At 42.1% G+C, this 23,846-nt stretch overlaps 1 protein-coding gene across 1 annotated transcript; it reads right to left on the reverse strand.

Annotated features, from left to right (window-relative positions):
- Positions 1 to 772: 772 nt before the first annotated feature.
- On the reverse strand, positions 773 to 23,735 carry slc25a44a (solute carrier family 25 member 44a). Its single transcript, XM_060908207.1, has 4 exons — positions 23,502 to 23,735; positions 19,134 to 19,825; positions 15,907 to 16,034; positions 773 to 1,993 (listed from the first exon to the last, which is right to left on the reverse strand). The coding sequence occupies exons 2-4, from the start codon at positions 19,765 to 19,767 to the stop codon at positions 1,802 to 1,804; spliced, it is 954 nt and encodes a 317-aa protein (XP_060764190.1). The 5' UTR covers positions 19,768 to 19,825; positions 23,502 to 23,735; the 3' UTR covers positions 773 to 1,801.
- Between the last annotated feature and the right edge of the window lie 111 nt (positions 23,736 to 23,846).

Raw genomic sequence — 23,846 nt, forward strand, 5'->3', positions numbered from 1 at the left:
TTTCTTAGGGAGAAAAGGTCAGTCACCCTATGTCCTCATTAGTTGCATATGATTTCAAAGTCTTCTGAAATATTTAAGTTTTCAAAACTGTCAGCATTAATTCAGATTTACTGACCATCATATACATGTTCAATGTATTAAATCAAACGAATGCTAAGTTTATGGGATAATGCCTATGTACACTTTATACAATTATTTATAGTTCACAGTCACTTCTCATTTTCATTTAATCATTTCGACGACTTCTTCAGCCTTTTGGCCGAAGACAAAAGCTTGTCAGTCCTCTCTGTTTTTTATACCAGCATCGATTTCACGTACCTTCGCTTCGTCTCGCTTGTCAATTGTATTCGGCGTTTTGAGTAAAAAAGCCGATACGAAAGAGAAACGTATTTTTGAAGCGCAGCGACGATGAACATGTGCAAGTTTCGATAAAATAGAACGATGCGGGTACTTTTGTAAGAACTGTTATGATTGGCTATCATGCTCTCGCCAGCGATGTTTTGGCCAATTACATTGTAGATAACACGTATTCTACCGCGAGACTAAAGATGGCGAAAATGTAAACATGTAACATCGTCGTACGCTTGAGTATCACGAAGGAACATACCCCAACCCCCCTCAATGAAAAAAACATCTCAACGGATTTGGCATAATATCGATTTTCGCTCAGAAAAAGCGGAAATCCGCCGAAAAGCGGAAAACTCTCATCCCTGACCATTCTAATGAACTCCTTTTAACAAATTCGGGACATCAAGTCACACCAGACGCACTGTGACCTTTCATCACAAGTTTTTTTATTTCTGAATAAACCATTGTTTAATCTCACACATACACAAGCATTATACAAGGAATCAATTTCTCTCTTGTACAGATGGATAGGTCATGTTTATACAAATCTAAAACTGGCCACACCCACAACATCTTTTATACCTAAAATATTAAGTCAAAGGACACAAAAAGGAGTGAAGGAGACCACAGTAATCATTTCACCACTTATTCATGAATATACATTCACTCACTGTGATCTTCATAGCTGGTTACGATTCGAGCACAATGCCAGCCATCTGATTCAGATTATGGCGAGTGTGATTTAAAAACTCACATACATCTCAGGGATTGCACGTCACTGGGAATTATGTATTACAAAAGCACACTATGAAACCATCTGCACAAAATGTAAATACTGTAAAAAAGTGTGTAGACCTTCTCTAACCTTTATTGAAAAGGAAAGCAGTTCATTGGATTCAGAGGTCAGACTTTGTGTTTTTAACAAGCAACATCATGAACGCTCATCTCTGAGGGATGTGTCCTAATCAGCGTGACCCCATGGACTACTGTGTTTGCATTTTGAAATACGCGTCAGATCTGATAAGCAGTCATCGGTTGCGTTCATTCTAACTTTACGTTTCGTTCGACAAACGTGTCTCTAGTAAAGGCTGGAAATTTTACCTCAGACTTTATAAAGCTGTTCGGTTTGTCAGCTTTACAAAAAGATTCGGCTTAAATCAGCCTGTATATATACACAGAACGCTACTTCTGCATGTGTGCTGTGATTTGATTTGCGTTAGTTTCTTGGCAATGAAACATCATAGCTCATCTAATACTTTCTTGAACCTGTAAAATTCTGCAAAGTAACCGTACATACTGTACTGTCTGGTCCCCGTCCCAAAATCCCACTTATGCTGTACATGTATATCTCTCAAAGCCTGATCGATCAACTGTTAAAATATCAAAATGCAACATTAAAAAGGGAGGGGGGAATCAGCCTTGCGTTCATGTATCCTGGACCACACCCTGCTTTTCACCAGTGCCTGGTGTGGACGAGTTCAGGCCGCAGGCTGAGCCTCTTCAGCGTTTCATAGCCGATGACGATGAGGATGGAGGTTGGCAAGGAGGAGATAATGCGAGCGGAGAGTCCCTTGGTCAGGCCCCACATGCCCTCCTCAGCCATGAGCTGCTTAAATGTTTCAATCACTGATGAACGGCCTTCCACCTTGTGGAGGGGAAAGGGTTGTTTTTTTTTAAGAAGCCAACAATGTGTCATGGATATAAAAAGTATTCACACCCCTGTTAGAAGTGCTGATTCTTTTTATGATGTAAAAACAAAAACCAGGATAAATCATGTCAGATGTTTTTCCACTTTTCATGTGATACAGCAACCAACAAAATTCAAGTGAATAACAAAAGGTTTTAGAAGGAAAAATGGGGAAGAGAAGAAAAAAAAAAGTACAATAACCTGGTTGTATAAGTGCGTACGCGCACACACATTTAGAATGGGGCATATGACTATACTGAGAATTAACCAATCACATTCAAAGCCATGTTCAAAAGTACCAGTTATGTACAGTGGTGCTTGAAAGTTTGTGAACTCTCTAAAATTTTCTATATTTCTGCATAAATATGACCAAAACATCATCAGATTTTCACCCAAGTCCTAAAAGTAGATAAAGAGAACCCAGTTAAACAAATGAGACAAAAATATTATACTTGGTCATTTATTTATTGAGGAAAATGATCCAATATTACATATCTGTGAGTGGCAAAAGTATGTGAACCTTTGCTTTTAGTATCTGGTGTGACCCCCTTGTACTTTTACTTTAACAACTTTATTAGGCAACTTAAATACACAAATTACATTAAATACAAAAAAAAAAAAGTTTAACCCAAATGGACTGGCGCAAACGGGAAACAAGTCCCATGCTAGGCGCCATCCTTGGTATTAAAAATAAATATAAAAATACATAAAAATCTAAATTAAAAAAAAAAAAAAAAGCAATAACTGCAACTAAACGTTTCCGGTAACTGTTGATCAGTCCTGCACACCGGCTTGGAGGAATTTTAGCCCTTTCCTCTGTACAGAACAGCTTCAACTCTGGGATGTTGGTGGGTTTCTTCACATGAACTGCTCACTTCAGGTCCTTCCACAACATTTTGATTGGATTAAGGTCAGGACTTTGACTTGGCCATTCCAAAACATTAACTTTATTCTTCTTTAACCATTCTTTGGTAGAACAACTTGTGTGCTTAGGGTCGTTGTCTTGCTGCATGACCCACCTTCTCTTGAGATTCAGTTCATGAACAGATGTTCTGACATTTTCCTTTAGAATTCGCTGGGATGATTCAGAATTCATTGTTCCATCAATGATGGCAAGCCGTCCTGGCCCAGATACGGCAAAACGGGCCCAAACCATGATATTACCACCACATGATTTTATCTGTTTCACAGATGGGATAAGGTTCTTATACTGGAATGCAGTTTTCCTCTCTCCAAACATAACGCTTCTCATTTAAACCAAAAAGTTCTATTTTGGTCTCATCCGTCCACAAAACATTATTCAAATAACCTTCTGGCTTGTCCACGTGATCTTTAGCAAACTGTAGACGAGCAGGAATGTTCTTTTTGGAGAGCAGTGGCTTTCTCCTTGCAACCCTGCCATGCACACCATTGTTGTTCAGTGTTCTCCTGATGGTGGACTCATGAACATTAGGTCAATGTGAGAGAGGCCTTCAGTTGCTTAGAAGTTACCCTGAGGTCCTTTGTGACCTCGCCAACTATTACACACCTTGCTCTTGGAGTGATCTTTGTTGGTCGACCACTCCTGGGGAGGGTAACAATGGTCTTGAATTTCCTCCATCTGTACACAGTCTGTCTGAGTGTGGATTGGTGGAGTCCAAACTCTTTAGAGATGGTTTTGTAACCTTTTCCAGCCCGATCAGCATCAATAACGCTTTTTCTGAGGTCCTCAGAAATCTTCTTTGTTCATGCCATGATACACTTCCACAAACATGTGTTGTGAAGATCAGACTTTGATAGATCCCTGTTCTTTAAATAAAACAGGGTGCCCACTCACACCTGATTGTCATCCCATTGATTGAAAACACCTGACTCTAATTTCACCTTCAAATTAGCTGCTAATCCTAGAGGTTCACATACTTTTGCCACTCACAGATATGTAATATTGGATCATTTTCCTCAATAAATAAATGACCAAGTATAATATTTTTGTCTCATTTGTTTAACTGGGTTCTCTTTATCTACTTTTAAGACTTGTGTGAAAATCTGAGGATGTTTTAGGTCATATTTATGTAGAAATACAGAAAATTCTAAAGGGTTCACAAACTTTCAAGCACCTCTGTAATTCTGATCAAAACCAAATAAAGATCAGTTGTTTCTGTAGGATTTTCTTGACATCTTGGTTGCATCTGACTTCTGAAGCCACAGTCCTCAAAGACCTTATAAAGCATGTGCAGGATACCGTTGTGGAAATGTATCGACCAGGACGGGGGTACAAAAGAATTTACAAAGAACAGGACGGCCCTCTAAAACTGATGAAAGGACAAGGAAATAAAAACACATCAGGGAGGCTGCCAAGAGACCTACAACATTAAAGGAGTTGCTCCTCTGGGCGGAGTTACTCCCAGAACCTTTAATGATCTCTTGTGTTCTTCAGATGTCTGGGCTATAGGGTAAGGTAGCTAGATGGAACTCCACCCAAGCCTACATAAATCACCCCAAACCATCCATTATCTATTGCACTTATCCCTCAGAGTCACAGCTAACTTCGGGTGAGAGGCGGGGTACACCTTGGGCAGGTCACCCAGGTGACAAACTGTGTTCATTCATGTTCACATTCACACCTATGGGCAACTTAGAATTACCAGTTAACCTGAGCCGCATGTCTTTGGGCTGTGGGAGGAAATCCATGCAGGCACAGGGAGAACATGCAAACTCCATACAGAAAGGCCTCAGTCACTCGCAAGGTTCGAACCCTGAACCTTCTTGCTATGAGGCAACAGTGTTAACCACTGTGCTGTCCTTCATCCCAAACCATGTGGCAAAATGTGTTCAGAACATCTCATCTCATCTCATTATCTCTAGCCGCTTTATCCTGTTCTACAGGGTCGCAGGCAAGCTGGAGCCTATCCCAGCTGACTACGGGTGAAAGGCGGGGTACACCCTGGACAAGTCGCCAGGTCATCACAGGGCTGACACATAGACACAGACAACCATTCACACTCACATTCACACCTACGCTCAATTTAGAGTCACCAGTTAACCTAACCTGCATGTCTTTGGACTGTGGGGGAAACCGGAGCACCCGGAGGAAACCCACGCGGACACGGGGAGAACATGCAAACTTCACACAGAAAGGCCCTCGCCGGCCACGGGGCTCGAACCCGGACCTTCTTGCTGTGAGGCGACAGCACTAACCACTACACCACCGTGCCGCCCTAGCCAGAACTCTAAAAGAGATATTTGGGGCAAAAGCACTCTTGGTTAATCATCCAGTGAACACCATACCCACAGTGAAGCATGATGGTGGCAGTATCATGCTATGGGCCTGCTTCTTTTTAGCTGGGACTGGGGCTGTAATCAAGATAGAGGGAATCATGAATTGCTCCAAACACCAATCTATTTGGCACAAAACCTGTAGGCCTTCGTTAGACGGCTAAAGATGAAGGAAAAAAAATAGTCTCGCCTTCTAGCATGATAACAGAAGATAGTCAAAGTTTTGGGATGGCCCAGTCAGAGCCCAGTTCTAAACCCTACCAAAAACCTGTGGAATGATGAACAGTGCTGTGCACAGGAGATCCCCTCATAATGTGATATATATCTGGGGTGTTTTTGCAAGGAAGTGAACAGTTGAAATTGCCAAATCAAAATATGCTCAGTTGGTAGACTACCAAAGAGACTGAGTGCTATAGTACAAACAAAGTATTAGTTAAGGGGTGTGTGCATTTATTATTTTTTTTTCTTTTATTGATTTTTTTTCTGGAAACATCTGTATTTGTTTTTCACTTGACCTTTATTGCATAAAAGGTGGAAAAAGATTGGACTTGCCTTGGTGTCAGGGGTGTGAAGACTTTCTTTCCGCTCTAAGAGGAATGTGATTTTGCATGCTCACACTGACAGACATTGTAACAAGCAAAAGTAGGAATACAACAGAAAATAAAAATATAATAACCAATGAACAAGTTAAAGATGCCAAGTGATTCAAAGCGACAAAAATCTGGGTTAATGAACCTCTATGAAAATAAAACGTAAATCCAGTGGACTGACATAATAACTGATTACTGAGACTCTCAGGGTGTAAAGAACCTTGTTTGCTCGCCAACAACATCTAAACAACGTTGATTCGTTTTGGAGCTGGAATCGTAACATCAAGCGGACTGTCGTTGAGAGGCACTCTGTTGATTTTACGAACTTGTGTCCCATAAATTTCGTTAAAGCTTCGCAGAATTGCCCTTCCTCAAGAAATGTGCAGTTTGCTTTATTAAATGTGCGATCTCTTAATAAAAAAGCACCCTACATTAATGACTTGATCACTGATGTTGGCATAGATATATTATGTTTAACTGAAACTTGGCAAAAACCAAATGATTTTCTGGCCTTAAATGAAGCTACTCCTGTAGGATATGAGTATATGGAGAAGCCACGTTTAACTGGGCGGGGGGGCGGTCTTGCTGTGATCTATCGCTCCAGTTATAGGATTGTATCTATGCCCTTGCAGGATTTTTCATCATTTGAATGTCTTGCTCTGAAATTTACTGGTGGTCTACCTTTACTGCTTTTGCTCATTTACCGGCCTCCCAGAGTTTCCTCTGTTTTTATTAATGAATTGTCTGAGCTGCTTTCATCTGTCAGTGCTCGGTGTCCATCTATACTGGTGCTTGGTGATTTGAACATTCATGTTGACTCAGATAACTGTGATTTTGCTAAAAACTTTGTGGCTGTCCTTGATTGTTTTGATTTCACCCAACATGTAGATTTTCCCACCTACTCAAAGGGTCATATCTTAGATCTTGTTTGTACCTCTGGCATCACACCATCAAATTTATATTCCAGAGATTTCTGTGTTTCTGATCACATGGCTATTTTTTTTTTAACACTGCTGTCCCTGAGCCTCTCCATCGTAGGCGTGAATTTCGCACCATCACATACAGGAACACAAAAAACATAGTTACAGCTGATTTATTTGACACACTACATCCTATTCTGATCATCAAATCATTAAACTCATCCCCTGAGGAGTTAGTCATGCTCTATAACTCTCACCTTGCTGACTCTCTCAATCACCTTGCCCCCCTGACAGGGCTCGAAATTAACTTTTTTTCTTTGTGTCCCCCAGTGGTCCCGAATTCTGTGTTGTATTGTCCCGAATGGAAGCAATAGTGTCCCCATTTTTTTCCTCTCTGAAATAACCAGTGGTTAATATTATCATATGAAGCTACTATTATATTTGTAACTATGCGATTTTGAACCCTTTATATCATTTTTACAATAAGTCACAAAACACAAGTGACACATGTCCTATACATCATCTACTTCAAAATTACAGTTATTGCATTTTCAGTTTATTAAACTTTGGCGATCTCACTGTATGAATAGATACCCGTTTATTTAAAGGGGCCAACTGGCTCATTCAGAAAATGTTTCAACTCACTACATCTGCAGTACACTTTAGTTGAAAATAAGACCCCTTTTATGTTCATTTCATCTACTTATACCTTGAATATCTGTTGGCATATATAAGGCCAACTTATCATTTTCACCATTACCGTTATCCATTTTTATGTAATATACCTGTTGCCCCATTCAGAGATGTTTTGAAAGCCATCAGCCATACCATCAATGGATGAAATGCCCTTGAGCAAGGCACCTACCCCAACATTGCTACAGGGACTGTAACACTGTAAAAAACCGTAAAGTCACTTTGGATAAAAGTGTCATAAGTGCAAACAAAGCAATGTAATGCAAGATTTTTTATTGTAACCTTTAGTCATAGAAATCATTTACATTATTTACAGTGCTTAATTTCATTTTCTTTGACCTAGATAAATTTCCCATTCATTTCTATGGAATTATTTGAAAAACTACACACATTTTCAAACATCCGCTGCTCTGGCATGCTTTCACCTAGAGACATGATTCAAACTTTAAAACGTAGAGAAACTTCTCCTCTGTGGATCTGGCATTCAACTTTTTGCTAGGTTCTATACTTTTGGATCAGTCCCAGCTCAAACACCATGTGGGTTCCTGGAGAAATTCCGGCTTTATAATGGGTGTCTATTGCGTTACACACCAGTGGAGCTCGTTAAGTTAGAGTGTAGAGAGCTTGGAAAAATAGCTCAAACTTTCTCATTTAAACTGTGTTTTCAGCCCCAATTTTCACTCTACACACATAATTTTCTCAAAAGTAGTAGCCACACTTGTCCTGATTCACACAATGTGTCTACCTGAGCGATAGGATTTACTGTTTTTGAATGAGAAGCCTGAAAGTGAGGAGAGGACAGGCGCGCAGCCCCATAGACTGCCATTATAAACGTGGCTGCGCTTTGACTGTTAAATCAGAAAAGTCACTCGTTTTTAACTCGCTCTAGTGACCTCAATTTTTACACTACAGACAAAAAAGTACATCAGTGTGTTCAAGAGACCCTTGTGGCACTCAATGTGAAATAATTTTGTGAATATCTCCTTCCGTTTTCGTGTAAACCCCCGTTGTTTGGAGGGAGCGCTCTGACGGAAAGCTGCCCTTTTTGTGTGCCCCTCCCCCACCCGCGCGCTGAGCAGAGAGCAAACCACTTTATTACAAATTGCATTAACATAAAAAAAAAACGAACACAGTATGCCGCGATCTCCAGAGCCACGTTCTTCATTGTTTATCACAGTCATGGAAACCGTTGCTATGCGCCCAGCCCAGTATGGCAGCAGGCAGGCTGGCTGCTCGTTCGTTCGCGAACTGCTGAGCTCGTTCGCTGTGAACTGAAATGTATTGCTGAGTGAGAGCTCTAAATTGTAAACTAAAGACCTGGCACGTGTCAACGCTCTGATAATAGGGCTCAGATGCCCTTAAAGAAGTAAAGTGGCGCTGCTCTGCACAGATCAAAATGCAAGTTGGACGCCCTTCTGCTACTGAACAGATCCTGCTGATTCGCCAACGACCGAGATTCAGCGAGCGCCCTGCTGCCAGCGAGCAGAGACTGCTGGTTCGCCAACGACCGAGAACGAGAGGCAGCGCGAACTAGTTCTAGTCGTTCACTTCGAAGACTCGTTCAAAAAGAACGGTTCGTTCGTAAACGACACACCACTAAAAAATACAGTCCAGCTCAGCTCCGGCAACTGTGACTGCTACGCGCACTGCATCACTCTCACGATTTCCCCCGGGGGAATTGTCGTCTCTAGATCTGTTTTTTTCCATTGTCCCGGGATTGTCCCAGATATGATAATTTTGTGTCCCGATGACATTTTTTATGGTCCCCGGGACACCGTTAGTTTCGAGCGCTGCCCCCTGAAGACGCGTACTGTCTCTTTCTCTCACTCTGCTCCGTGGTTTACACCTGAGCTTCGAAAAATGAAGGCTGCTGGTCGGCAGCTGGAGAGACTTAGTCCGAATCCCATTTCACCCCTTGGACCAACCCCTTGGCCCTTCCCCTCCATTTTGCGCGTTCACGTGAAGGGGTAGGGGTATCCCAATCCCAGTTAACGCGGAGGGGTAGGGGAAGGGGTAGGGCTTCTGTACCCCTCCAAACGGAGATTTTCCTGGAGCAGACTCCGAACGAAGGGGTTTGAGTGATTTCCCACAATGCCATGCGGATTTCAGCGAGATTTCATGCGGATTTCAGAAAGATGGCGGTTCCCGCGGCGAAAGATTGTCATAAATGTATTTTCTCCATTATTTACGTGTTTTAAGTTGTTATCCAGAGGAAACACGCCGCTTGATTCGCTTTCGAGCTGAGAATGAGCAGCGATTTCTGAAATCCAAGCTGCTGCTAAAAAGCTTTGGGAGTGAGTATTGTTTTCGGTTGCTTGACTGCGTACGTTTTGTTCTGTTATTCTCGCTTTTATTGTTTACATGAGTGTTCTGACACCTCATTCTGTCGGATGTGGTGCACGAAGCGCCAAAGATATCCCATTCAGTGGTGTTAGTTAACATCACACCCTGCCAGCAGAGAGTTCTGGTTCTGGCTCTGGCTCTGACTGTAGCGGCTGGTCGCAGCCAATGACGCATTTGGTCGCGTTTTGCTAACGTAAACGCTGACGGAGGTACGCGATGACGTATGCGATCGTTGAAGGGCTATCCCAATACGTAAGGGTTGAATTTCAAGCCCTATCCCTTGTAGCTCAGTTTCAAGGGGAAGGGCCAAGGGGAAGGCGGAGGGGAAGGCGGAGGGGTAGGGGTAGAAATTAGAATTGGGATTGGGCATTAGTCCGAATCCCATTTCACCCCTTGGACCAACCCTTTGGCCCTTCCCCTCCATTTTGCGCGTTCACGTGAAGGGGTAGGGGTATCCCAATCCCAGTTAACACGGAGGGGTAGGGGAAGGGGGAGGGCTTCTGTACCCCTCAAAACGGAGATTTTCCTGGAGCAGACTCCGAACGAAGGGGTTTGAGTGATTTCCCACAATGCCATGCGGATTTCAGCGAGATTTCATGCGGATTTCAGAAAGATGGCGGTTCCCGCGGCGAAAGATTGTCATAAATGTATTTTCTCCATTATTTACGTGTTTTAAGTTGTTATCCAGAGGAAACACGCCGCTTGATTCGCTTTCGAGCTGAGAATGAGCAGCGATTTCTGAAATCCAAGCTGCTGCTAAAAAGCTTTGGGAGTGAGTATTGTTTTCGGTTGCTTGACTGCGTACGTTTTGTTCTGTTATTCTCGCTTTTATTGTTTACATGAGTGTTCTGACACCTCATTCTGTCGGATGTGGTGCACGAAGCACCAAAGATATCCCATTCAGTGGTGTTAGTTAACATCACACCCTGCCAGCAGAGAGTTCTGGTTCTGGCTCTGGCTCTGACTGTAGCGGCTGGTCGCAGCCAATGACGCATTTGGTCGCGTTTTGCTAACGTAAACGCTGACGGAGGTACGCGATGACGTATGCGATCGTTGAAGGGCTATCCCAATACGTAAGGGTTGAATTTCAAGCCCTATCCCTTGTAGCTCAGTTTCAAGGGGAAGGGCCAAGGGGAAGGCGGAGGGGAAGGCGGAGGGGTAGGGGTAGAAATTAGAATTGGGATTGGGCATTAGTCGCAGGGGCGATTCTAGCATCTGATCTTTGGGGGTGCTTAGCCCCCAGAGCTCACAGAGGCACCTGGCTTGAACGACAGTGTTTCCACGTTTATTCCGCATTTAGACTAGACTTAACTAGACAAGAAGACTAGACTAGACAAGACTAGACTTATGCAATGTTTTAACAGAAGCTGACCCAATAAACTATGATATCTACACATTTACAACCACTGACACAGATATTTACGTTATATTTTTAACTAAACAAGACCTACTACTGCATTTGTAATGTTGGAGCTATTCATTTAGAACAGTGGTAATTGTTAATTAATGTGTTATTGTGTATTGTGTAATAATAGTGTGTATTATTATGATTTTACATTAGTTTACATTAGTTTATATTTTTTGTTATATTTGTTATATTTTGGTAGTGTTCTTTTGAAAATGTAGGCTATATCCAAACCACACTCACTGTCCCCCCAGACAATGACCAGGGTTTGGATTTGTGAATGATAAGCAAACGTAAACGCTATGTTACATTAAATAAAATTGACTAACACACGGTGGTCTAGCACCGTAGCACTTGTACAGCTCTGCACAAAAGTATCTCGATATCATATCGAGATACTTTTGATGATTGATGATAAATGTCATTTTTATCATTCTGTTCATAGACCAGGGAACATCAATACTGCATTATGCATATTATTGTGTTGTGTTTAACAATTGTAACTCCAGTCCGTACCTTCACATCTCGCTATGCCAGTAATACTCAGGTGCTACTTCGAGTTCCTCATCGGCGTGGAATCCAGTTAAAAAAAACACCATGTCGTAGCAAGCACTCGCGCGGACAGGCAACCCAATCAGAGGGGACGCGAGGAGGAGAGGGATTTTACTGGTCATAGAACTATCACGTAACAGGTGAATTCAAGAACACACACGCCCGCGCACACATTCATTGCGCAGTGCGCAAGGGCACTTATTTCTGAAAATTACGTCCAAAAGCAGTGTTTTTGAGGGTGCTGAGCTAGGGGGTGCTGAGCTCGTTTTTGGGGGTGCTTGAGCACCCCCAAAAATAGGCTAAACACGCCCCTGCTTAGTCGTAAAACTGGCCTGACAGTTCATGCACTAGCATACAGTAACCATGTCTCTGCCTACAAAGAGTCTCTAATTGATGCCAAGACCAGCTATTACACCACCATCATTTCCAGAGGCCAAGGAAACCCTAGAGCGCTTTTTTCTACTGTAAACAAACTTCTTTTGCCTGCTAAAAACTTTCCTCTTACTCCTTCCACTGATCTTTGTTGTAAATTTCTTGAATTTTTCCAAAATAAAATAAACTCTATACACAAGCAGATCAAATCCACTTCCATCACTCCCTCTAATGTCCCCTTTTCCTGTCCACCACCAGTTGGATCTTTCTCTGCTTTCTCATTAGTTGATGAGCAGTATGTCTTCGGCTTAGTATCTAAATCCAGGCCTACCACCTGTCTCCTCAACCCTATGCCCACCTCTTTGGTCAAGATTTGCCTGCCAGTTCTCTGTCCCCTGCTGGTTAAGATAATAAATTCATCCCTTTAAACTGGATTAGTCCCTCAGGCTCTCAAAACAGCAGCTATCACTCCTGTCTTGAAAAAACCTGGAGCAGCTATTGATGATTTTAAAAATTATCGCCCCATTTCCAATCTTCCCTTCATTGCAAAAGTCCTAGAGCGTACTGTTGCCAATCAGCTCCAAGAGCATTTAACTAAATATAATCTTTGGGAGAAGTTTCAGTCTGGGTTTAGGGCCATGCACAGCACCGAGACTGCCCTGGTCAAGGTTGTCAATGATTTGCTGTTAGCTGCCGACACTGGCCATGTCAGTATACTTGTTCTCCTCGACCTTACAGCAACTTTTGACACTGTATGTCACAATCTTTTATTGAGCCATTTAGAAACTCTGCTTGGCATCACTGGTTCTTCTTTAGCCTGGTTCAAATCTTATCTTACCATGAGAGAACAGTTTGTGTCAATTGGAGATTTTAGATCCACAAAATCACCCCTCCATCATGGTGTCCCTCAGGGCTCTGTCTTGGGACCCTTATTATTTGTAATATACATCCTTCCTCTTGGCCACATAATACAGCATTATGGGCTTAACTTTCACTGTTATGCAGATGACACCCAAATTTATATTCAAACCAAACCCTCTCACCCACTCCCTCCATCCAGTCTCGTCAACTGTCTAAATGCAGTTAACAACTGGATGGTGCAGAACTTTCTTAAATTAAATCAGGACAAAACAGAAGCCATCCTCATTTCCACCCCTTCTATCTTGAAAAAACTGAATCTTTTACAGCTATCTATTCCTGGTTATTTCACCTCCACTACTGTTGAAGTAAGAAATTTGGGTGTTATTCTGGACTCTACTCTCTCTTTTGATTCACACATTAAAAGTATCACTAAAACAGCTTTTTTTCACCTGAAAAGTCTCTCCAAACTCCGTCCCTCCTTGACTTCATCTGCAGCTGAAATGCTTATACATGCTTTTGTCACCTCAAGACTGGACTACTGCAATGCCCTGCTCGATGTCCAAAACTCAGCCGCTAGGGTACTCCCTCACACCAGGCCCTGGGATCATATCACTCCTATTCTATACAACCTGCACTGGCTCCCAGTTAAATACTGCATTCAGTACAAAATTATCTTACTTGTTTACAAATCCCTACATAACCTGGCCCCTCCCTATTTATCAAATCTCCTAACTCCATATCATTTACCTTTAAATCTTCGCTCCACAGATGTCCACCTATTAGCAGTCCCTTACTCTCGGCTCTGCTCTATGGGTGATAGGGCTTTCAGTGTTAATGGCCCTAAGCTGTGGAATGCCCTGCCACTAGCGTTGCGCCAATGCTCAACACTGTCCACTTTCAAAAAACAGCTAAAAACACATCTCTTTAGCTTGGCTTTTTCTCTTTGATTTTTAATAACGTTATTATTATTATTGATTTCTTATTATTTTATTATTGTTATTTTATTGTTTTGCTTTTTATTGTTTGTTTTTTACTGTTCAGTGTCCTTGGGTACCTTGAAAGGCGCTTATAAATAAAATTTATTATTATTATTATTATTATTATTATTAAAGCAGTGCTGGGCTGCTGCTCTGTTGCTGAAGGTCTTGGATTCAAATCGAGACAAAAAGGTTCATTTTAAATGTAAGGCACTTACTAGCAACAGTAGAAAGCTGGGTCAGATTATTGATTGGGAAGGAGGAAAGCGGTAAACTGGAAACAAAAATGATTCATCAAGAAAAAAAGAGGGCACTACAGGACAAAATCTATTCTATCCAATCTATTCTACTGTGTGACCCCAGAAACTGTAAGAACTGAAACTTGTTGGTGCTTGGATTTTCCCATGGCATCGAGGACAAAAAGGCACTGGATCTAAACGTAGACCCTTAAATACAGCCACAAGTGCACCCCCAGTGAACCCCGAATTATGACAATTGGCCAAGCAAAAACTTCTAAGCGTCAATACATTAATTTCTGGAATCTTTGAGAAGGTTTAAAAAGACAATCAACTTGATGTGTGTAAACTTCTGACCCACTTGAATTCTGATATAGTGAATTAAATACCAAAGCCAAACTAAATCTCTCTCTGACGGTTTTAAAATGACCTCAGATGTGAATAGACACCCTAACTGACTTAACACAGAAGATGTACAGAACATGAAATGTGTGAAAAGCCGAACATCTTTAGTTAAGGTGGAGGTAAACACCTACAACTTTTGGCTGCAACCATAACTAGCCCAGCTTGCTAGCTAGATTAAGTATCAGAAGTACTGTAATAAAGATTAAATAAAGACTGGTGCATCTGTGGTGATGAGGAATCACTCTGGTGATGACTTGACTGCATGCTGTCTCAGATAAAGTGGGACATCACATTGTGCACCGGTGAATACAACAAAAAACAGTCATGGTTTTATTTTTAGTTAAAGCCAAACAAAACCCACAAGAGTGCTCTGAGAGCACAATATCCCCCGCTACAATATACTGCAAACGAAACTGTGATATACATATTACTGTCCTATAACAAAGCCTTTTGCCAAATTTCGTGAAATTCCTCCAAAAATTGTGACAGGAGTTGATTTCAGAAGGTGAGAACCCTTTCCGGGACGGACGGACTTCGCCACGACAATCCCCCTTGGGCCTTTCGGCCAGTGGGGAATTAAAATAATAATAATAATAATAATAATAATAATAATAATAAACTCCTTTATACCAACAGATAATATCCATACAAGACGTGAACACGCAACAATTTGTTCATATTTGTACCTGTATACAGATTGTTTTTTCTTTTAAAATAAAATGTCTCTGAAGGCTGGCATCTTACTCTCTCCGAGGTTCAAATATTGTGCTCCGAGTACCAATCACGCAAGAGAGTCTGAGATTATGACGTAACTTACATGCCATATGACTTACCGAGGCTGAGATCTAGTGGATACATCACTTCTAAATGACTGTAAACAACCCTAAAGATGCCCGAGTCTCAAGGAATAAGGAATTTTGGTCCTTATAAAAATTGTTCATTTACAGGAGTCATTTATGTACCTACACTTTGCTCTCTGTATTTGTTTTTCCTCACTTGACCCTCAACCTTGGACCAGATTAACTGGCTGCGAGCCATCACTTGGCACCTTTCTGAAAAGTTGACTTTTTTTTGGAATTACTCTGTTTTAAAACCAGTAACTTTCCATATGATTTCAGGTTTTTAAAAAAAAAGTGTGCTGGCAATACACCTAATATAAAAGCAACTTCAATAAACTCTCGGTCTGCTTTATCTCTAGGTTATAAAATGGCTGCTTGTGCATCTCTCTGATGAAGGTTTGTTCAGTCAAGTGGTGTGTTTACCTGCACTCTGGCTCTCACTACGTCCATGGGGTTGGTGAGGGTGGAGGCGGTGGCAGCAGCCATAGGTCCGGCCACAGCCTGCAGCAGGAGGTGAGGGCAGTTGGATGGGGCCAGTCGGGACAGTTGCTCTGTTTCAGCACACAACACACACTGCATTAGTCTACAAGTCTTTTAGAAACTCAAAAAGGGGTCTTCTATGTGCCATACACTGGTTTTTCAAAGGAACACAGAAGCAGCGACATGTTGAAACATAACTGATAAGATCACGCAAACTAGAAGCGTACATGGCATTGAGATGAAATCATTTTAAATGTTAAACAAATACCTGACATAAATGTAAATATCATTCTACTTATTGGCTAGTTTCCTTCATGTCTGTCCTCCTTTATTCACCTTGTGGTAACCTGAATTAGTAGAAAAGCCACCTGAAAAAAAGTGTTCCTGAGAAAAGAGGAACTCCAAGCGCTGTACTATCAAAACAATAAAACTACTGATGTACACTGGGGTTATGAAGACGACGCTAGTTGGATATACAACCCCGATTCCAAAAAAGTTGGGACAAAGTTCAAATTGTAAATAAAAACGGAATGCAATAATTTACAAATCTCAAAAACTGATATTGTATTCACAATAGAACATGGACAACATATCAAATGTCGAAAGTGAGACATTTTGAAATTTCATGCCAAATATTGGCTCATTTGAAATTTCATGACAGCAACACATCTCAAAAAAGTTGGGACAGGGGCAATAAGAGGCTGGAAAAGTTAAAGGTACAAAAAAGGAACAGCTGGAGGACCAAATTGCAACTCATTAGGTCAATTGGCAATAGGTCATTAACATGACTGGGTATAAAAAGAGCATCTTGGAGTGGCAGCGGCTCTCAGAAGTAAAGATGGGAAGAGGATCACCAATCCCCCTAATTCTGCCCCGACAAATAGTGGAGCAATATCAGAAAGGAGTTCGACAGTGTAAAATTGCAAAGAGTTTGAACATATCATCATCTACAGTGCATAATATCATCAAAAGATTCAGAAAATCCGGAAGAATCTCTGTGCGTAAGGGTCAAGGCCGGAAAACCATACTGGGTGCCCGTGATCTTCGGGCCCTTAGACGGCACTGCATCGCATACAGGCATGCTTCTGTATTGGAAATCACAAAATGGGCTCAGGAATATTTCCAGAGAACATTATCTGTGAACACAATTCACCGTGCCATCCGCCGTTGCCAGCTAAAACTCTATAGTTCAAAGAAGAAGCCGTATCTAAACATGATCCAGAAGCGCAGACATCTTCTCTGGGCCAAGGCTCATTTAAAATGGACTGTGGCAAAGTGGAAAACTGTTCTGTGGTCAGACGAATCAAAATTTGAAGTTCTTTATGGAAATCAGGGACGCCGTGTCATTCGGACTAAAGAGGAGAAGGACGACCCAAGTTGTTATCAGCGCTCAGTTCAGAAGCCTGCATCTCTGATGGTATGGGGTTGCATTAGTGCGTGTGGCATGGACAGCTTACACATCTGGAAAGACACCATCAATGCTGAAAGGTATATCCAGGTTCTAGAGCAACATGTGCTCCCATCCAGATGACGTCTCTTTCAGGGAAGACCTTGCATTTTCCAACATGACAATGCCAAACCACATACTGCATCAATTACAGCATCATGGCTGCGTAGAAGAAGGGTCCGGGTACTGAACTGGCCAGCCTGCAGTCCAGATCTTTCACCCATAGAAAACATTTGGCGCATCATAAAACAGAAGATACGACAAAAAAGACCTAAGACAGTTGAGCAACTAGAATCCTACATTAGACAAGAATGGGTTAACATTCCTATCCCTAAACTTGAGCAACTTGTCTCGTCAGTCCCCAGACGTTTACAGACTGTTGTAAAGAGAAAAGGGGATGTCTCACAGTGGGAAACATGGCCTTGTCCCAACTTTTTTGAGGTGTGTTGTCATGAAATTTAAAATCACCTAATTTTTCTCTTTAAATGATACATTTTCTCAGTTTAAACATTTGATATGTCATCTATGTTCTATTCTGAATAAAATATGGAATTCTGAAACTTCCACATCATTGCATTCCGTTTTTATTTACAATTTGCACTTTGTCCCAACTTTTTTGGAATCGGGGTTGTAGTTAAAAGTATTTCCGCCTTGCTCCCAGAATTCCTGATAGGCTCTGGCTCAGAGTTCAGGATCCCATGGAATATAACAAAAAGTCACGGGAGCTTGGGAGCGTCGTGGCTCAAGTGGATAAGGCGCCATACCATAAATCCGGGGACCTGCGTTCGATTCCGACCCGAGGTCATTTCCAGATCCCTCCCCGTCTCTCTCTCCTGCTCATTTCCTGTCTTTACACTGTCCTATCCAAATAAAGGTGAAAAAAGCCCCCCAAAAAATCTTTAAAAAAAAAAAAAAGTCACGGGAGCTTTTTCACGGGCAGTCACATGATGCTCATTAACACAAGAGTACAACATTATGGGAGCATACTGGCTCGGATTCATGCGTTCATCTGCAGTCGGTTCTTTATCCTGGTCAGTGCTGCTATGGCTTAAATGACTACTTACAGTAGAATTCTTTTGGGAGCTGGGAGCATTAATAAAATTCTCATGCGAGATTAATAAAAGTCTTATGACACCTCTACTCCAGAGCCACCCTGACTAGGATAAAGCCATTACGTGGAGATAAAGAAATGAATGATGTGTCATATGATGAGCCTATGTGACCTAAAACAGCCTATAATCTTCAACACAGGTTTACGTTTTTGGTTGTTGTTCAGCTTCGGGTTCTCTTCAGCAGTTAAAACCCCAAATACACAGGAATAATTACACTAAACACACCAGAACAAGGCCACTCCCTGTGGAGAACCAGGAGACCAAAACAAATCCATTATAAAGCTAAACTCTGAGAAGGTCCTTCTATTATTTTTGGTGTTTTCATGCGTGAATCATGCTGGGTAAATGAATGGCATCATTAACTGGATTAGACCTCAGAACCAAAACAAGCAGAGGATTCTGTAGCTCAGCACACCATGTTTCAACATGTGCACTTGAGATACCTCACTCTGCTTCTGAGTTTAAAACAAACAAAAATATCATCCCACTACTAGAGGACTGTACATCAATATGTTGTGTTATGATGGATAAGGGATGTAATACACAGAAGTAGGGTTGGGTATTTGTAATAATAGCAGCCCATGAGGATAATAAGAAAAAAAAAAGAGCACCTGAGTAAAAGTGATAAAAAGGCCACCACACTGCGCTGTTAGGGATGTAAGTGAGAAGAGACGCCACATAGCCACGGTAAAAACCCCGAAAACCGTCCGCAGCAAAAATCTGCAATGTAATGTCTCGGGTCTGGCCAAAAATCACTCTGTGCTTCGATGCGGTGACGGCCATCTTGGGCTTGAGCTTAAAGCGTGTGAGGTGTTCCCCCTGGCCTTGCATCATGAGATGCTGGGAGACCACGTCGATGGGCACAGTGATGCTCTGTGCCACCAGAGAAGCAGAGCCGCCGGCCACCAGAGACTTGACGGTGTTATTGGAGGAATACTGAGAGACGTACTTCCTAACCAACTCATAGGTAGTGATGTAGGCTTGACCTGAGATCAGCATGAAGGTGTTGACCATGAAGCCCCGGTACAGTCCTCGCACGCCTTCTGTCTTAAGGATCTTACAGAAGGCGTCAAAAGTGCCGTTGTAAAGCGACTTCCCCTTTTGGACCTGCAGCCGGGTTCGGATCAGGGTGAAAGGGTAGACGGTGGCGCGTGTGGTTAAAGTCATGAACACGCCGAGGGAGTAGAACTTCCTCTTGTCCAGGTCTTCCCATTCTATGATCCGGATGTTCCGCTTCTGCTGCATAGTTCCAGGCGATGGCAACCTTCATCCGACAGGCCCTGCGCAGCACCTGCCCATCAACCTACAGAGCCAAGAAGAACAGGTCAGAGTAAAGCACATCATCAGGAAGCACTCGGACACAATCCATTTAGTTCATCTTGGCAACCACAGAGGACTCATTAAAAACAAGTCAACAGATGTGTTTAGATCAACAAAAGTGCCCAAGTTCATATGCTCTCAGTGTCTACAGATCAAAGGTCTTGAAATGACGTTTGCCCACCAGAGAGATATGATGAGTATTGGGTGCATTTCACAGACAATTGGTGTGTTCAAAGGGCAATGCTACCAACTACCTTTAGGTACACTATATGTCCAAAAGTATGTGGGCCCAAACTATTGCCACAGAGTTAGAAGCACACAATTGTATAGCATGTCTTTGTATGCTGTAACATTACTGCAATTTCCCTTCACTGGAACCAAGAGGCCCAAACATGTTCCAACATGACAATGCCCCTGTGCAAAAAGCGAGCTCCGTGAAGACATGGTGTGCCAAAGTTGGAGTGTCCTACACAGATCCCCTGACCCCACTGAACATCTTTGGGATGAACTGGAAGTTAACACTGACTGCACCCCAGATCAGCACCCAACCTCACTAAAGCTCTTGTAGCTGAATGAACACAAACTCCCGACAAAATCTAGTGGAAAGCTTTCCCAGAACAGTGGAGATTATTATAACAGCAAAGAGGGACTGCATCTGGCATGGGATGTTCAACAAGTACACATGGTTGTGATGGTCAGGTCTCCATGTTATCTTCTTCTTCTGGCTGCTCCCGATTAGGGGTCGCCACAGCAGATATTTCGTCTCCATTGCTCCCTGTCTTCCGCACCCTTCTCTACCACACCTGCCACTTTCATGTCCTCTCTCACCACATCCATGTATCTCCTCTTTGGCCTTCCTCGTTTTCGTGTGCCTGGCAGCTCCATCCTCAACATTCTCCTTCCCACATGCTCTAAATCTCTTCTCAGGATGTGCCCATACCATCTCAGGTGGGGTTTACATTAGACCGTATCAGCGGATCATCAGATTAACGTTTTTAAAATGATTAGTGTGCACACAGCAACTCCAATACATGATTTGCGTGCACACAGCAACACCAATACACGGATATGCTCGGCTCCGCAGGCATCCTGCGCTCCAAATCACTCCGCCCTGAACAGCGAGTGCCCTCTGGAGGGTGCGCACTCCGGCCCTGCGCAGCTCACACAGCGCGCGAGTATAGCGCACGAGCAGTGATTCGGGACTGAGCCGCTGTGTGTGTGATCTCAGTGCATGTCGGGCATGCGCGTCACTTACCACTTGCAAGTGGAAGGATGGCAAGCCTAAAGACAATCATAACTACACAATGGGCAGTATTTGCATCAGTATTTGCAGTATTTTCATACTTTTATACTCTTTAATGAAAGGTGATACAAGGCGGAAGTCCGCGCCGTTTTTCAGCAGTCGCGTCACATGACCAACGCCAGCGAATCAGGAAGGTGGATGTCACAGTGACGTCCAATGACGATGCCAGCTAGAGCTCAGCACAGCGTATCCGCGTATTCTCAATGTTTACACAGCACCGGACCAGACACGATCTAGATTGAATACGTGGACCCTGGCGGATTCCCGTTTCCCGGCGTTTCCAGGCATTTTAATGTAAACGGACAGTGCATCCGTGAAGAAAACAAGACAGATACGGTCTAATGTAAACTTGGCCTCAGTCTCATCTCTCTTAGCTTCATTCCCAAGCTCTCCACATGTGCTGTCCCTCTGATGTGCTCGTTCCTTATCCTGTCCAACCTCATCACTCCCATCGCAAACCTTAACATCCTCAACTCCGCCACCTCCAACTTTGCCTCCTGTCTCTTCGTTAAGGGTACGGTCTCCAATCCATACATCACAGCTGGTCTCACTACTGTCTTATACATCTTACCTTTCACTTTTGCTGGGACTTTCCTATCACAAATGACTCCCGAAATCCTTCTCCAACTGCTCCACCCTGCCTGCACTCTCTTTCTCACCTCACTATCGCAGCCCCCATTTTCCTGCACAGTTGACCCCAGGTACTTGAATTCACCAACTTTGTCTGCTCCTTGCATCTTCACTACACTCTCATCCCCATTCTCACTGATGCACATGTATTCTGTTTTGCTACTGCTCACCTTCATTCCAATGCATACCTCCATCTCTCCAAACCCAGCTCAACCTACTTTCACCACATATCACAATATCATTCGCAAACATCACGTTCCAAGGTGACTCTCGCCTCACTTCGTCCGTCAAGCTATCCATCACTATGGCAAACAAGAAAGGACTCAAAGCAGATCCTTGATGGAGTCCCACCTTCACCTTGAACCATTCAGTCGTTCCAACTGCACACCTCAGTGCTGTTTCACTGTTCTCATACATGTCTTGCACCGCTCTGATATACTTCTCATTCACTCCACTCTTTCTCATACAATATCATAACTCATCTCTCGGCACTCTATCGTATGCCTTCTCCAGGTCTACAAACACACAATCTAGCTTTCTCTGGCCTTCTCCATTAACACTCAGAGCAAAAATTACATCTGACGTGCTCTTCCTTGGCATAAACCCGGACTGTTGTTCACAGGTTGCTAGCTGGGTTGTTTTACAATCAGGGTATAAAGTTTGTGTCACAGGGGTCCAAAATTCAAATTGATTCAAACTGGTTCTTGTACCAGTTTTTAAGTGAAGGACAAGTTAAAGAACAGATTTCAGGTAATTTTTTGTATGGTAGTTTTGTGTAATCTGCTGTAAGATGGGAGAAACAAATGAAGTGATTCTCGGAGAGGACTTTTTTTTTTTTGACAATTCAGAATCCGCTACTTCCATAGTGCTTTTAAATATAAGGCTGTAAGCTTTGTGTTAGTTGTCTCTAAGATTTATGTCCCAATATCTTGACCACATTTTAGGATGAAAATAATCATTTTAGATATATGTTATTTTATATTGAAAAATGAGCTGTCTCGGAGAGGACTTTTTTTGACGCAATTACATACTAATTTGATGAAAATAGTCTGAAAACTTACTGGCATTCAACATTAAAACTTAACTATGTTTCCAATGATATGGAACCAAATATGTGTTTTATGGTATAAAGAATGATGTAAGTGCATCCCTTTTGGAGCTACCTGGGGTCAAAAAGCACTTTTTCTAAATGACACGAGTAATTTTGCTAAATATGACATGCATTCACCAAAAATAACGTTATCACCAAATATTTTTTTTTTGCATGGTAAATAGAGCGATCACAGGGCTACAATAAACAACCAAGTTTATTTAGTCAAGCCTTTTGATATTGAAGATAATAAGTGTTAAATGTGATTTTTAGCTTGCGGACCCTGTTATTCCTCTGTACCTTCTCCATGTTATCTATTTTACAAATAAAAATACAAAAACATCATGTTTTAAAGCACATGAATGGTAAATGGCATACATGATTAAAATATACACCACGTGGTAAATATATTTTTAAAAGTTAGAGGACTTAAATTCATTTAAAATCTCCAATTATGACACTGTGAACAGGTCATGAAGCATGGGATAGAATGTGTGACCTCCATGATCAGGCTGGACAGGAAAAAAAAGTGGTATAACCCTTTTCATTTCATCTTCCACTTTTTGTTGTCATTTTGAACGTTTATATGCAATATTTATTATTATTATTATCCAGATGAGAAACTGACGCACGTACCGTCATTAAAAACAGAAATGCAGCTGTGTCTTCCGCGTTAGGAACAGCATGACAGCTTAAATGACCTCTCTCTCTCTTCAACACAACAATAACATGCCAGTTTAGCTTGCTATCATTTCCGCCTTCCTACAGCATTTCAAGCGTAAAAACAGTATTATATATATATTTAAAAAAAAAAAACATATAATCCTTTCGAAATCTTATCAACTCCTGACCGCCATGTTTAAAAAAAAAAAAAAAAAACATGGCATGCTGTTAAATGGGTTACAAAAGCAATTTTCTACTTCCGTCGCACGTCGTGACGTCACTAGAAGGGCGTGGCTTGTTTGACAGTTGTCTTGACTT

Source organism: Neoarius graeffei, chromosome 2 (genome assembly GCF_027579695.1).
Source record: "Neoarius graeffei isolate fNeoGra1 chromosome 2, fNeoGra1.pri, whole genome shotgun sequence".
Classification (NCBI taxonomy): domain Eukaryota; kingdom Metazoa; phylum Chordata; class Actinopteri; order Siluriformes; family Ariidae; genus Neoarius; species Neoarius graeffei.

Excerpts from the sequence above, each read along its gene's own strand:
- slc25a44a (XM_060908207.1), bottom strand. The coding sequence starts at position 19,767 with ATGCAGCAGAAGCGGAACATCCGGATCATAGAATGGGAAGACCTGGAC. Across the intron at positions 16,035-19,133 it reads TTTTTATCACTTTTACTCAG|AGCAACTGTCCCGACTGGCC; the intron begins GTGCTCTTTTTT and ends GTGCTGAAACAG. Across the intron at positions 1,994-15,906 it reads TAGTGAGAGCCAGAGTGCAG|GTGGAAGGCCGTTCATCAGT; the intron begins GTAAACACACCA and ends CCCCTCCACAAG.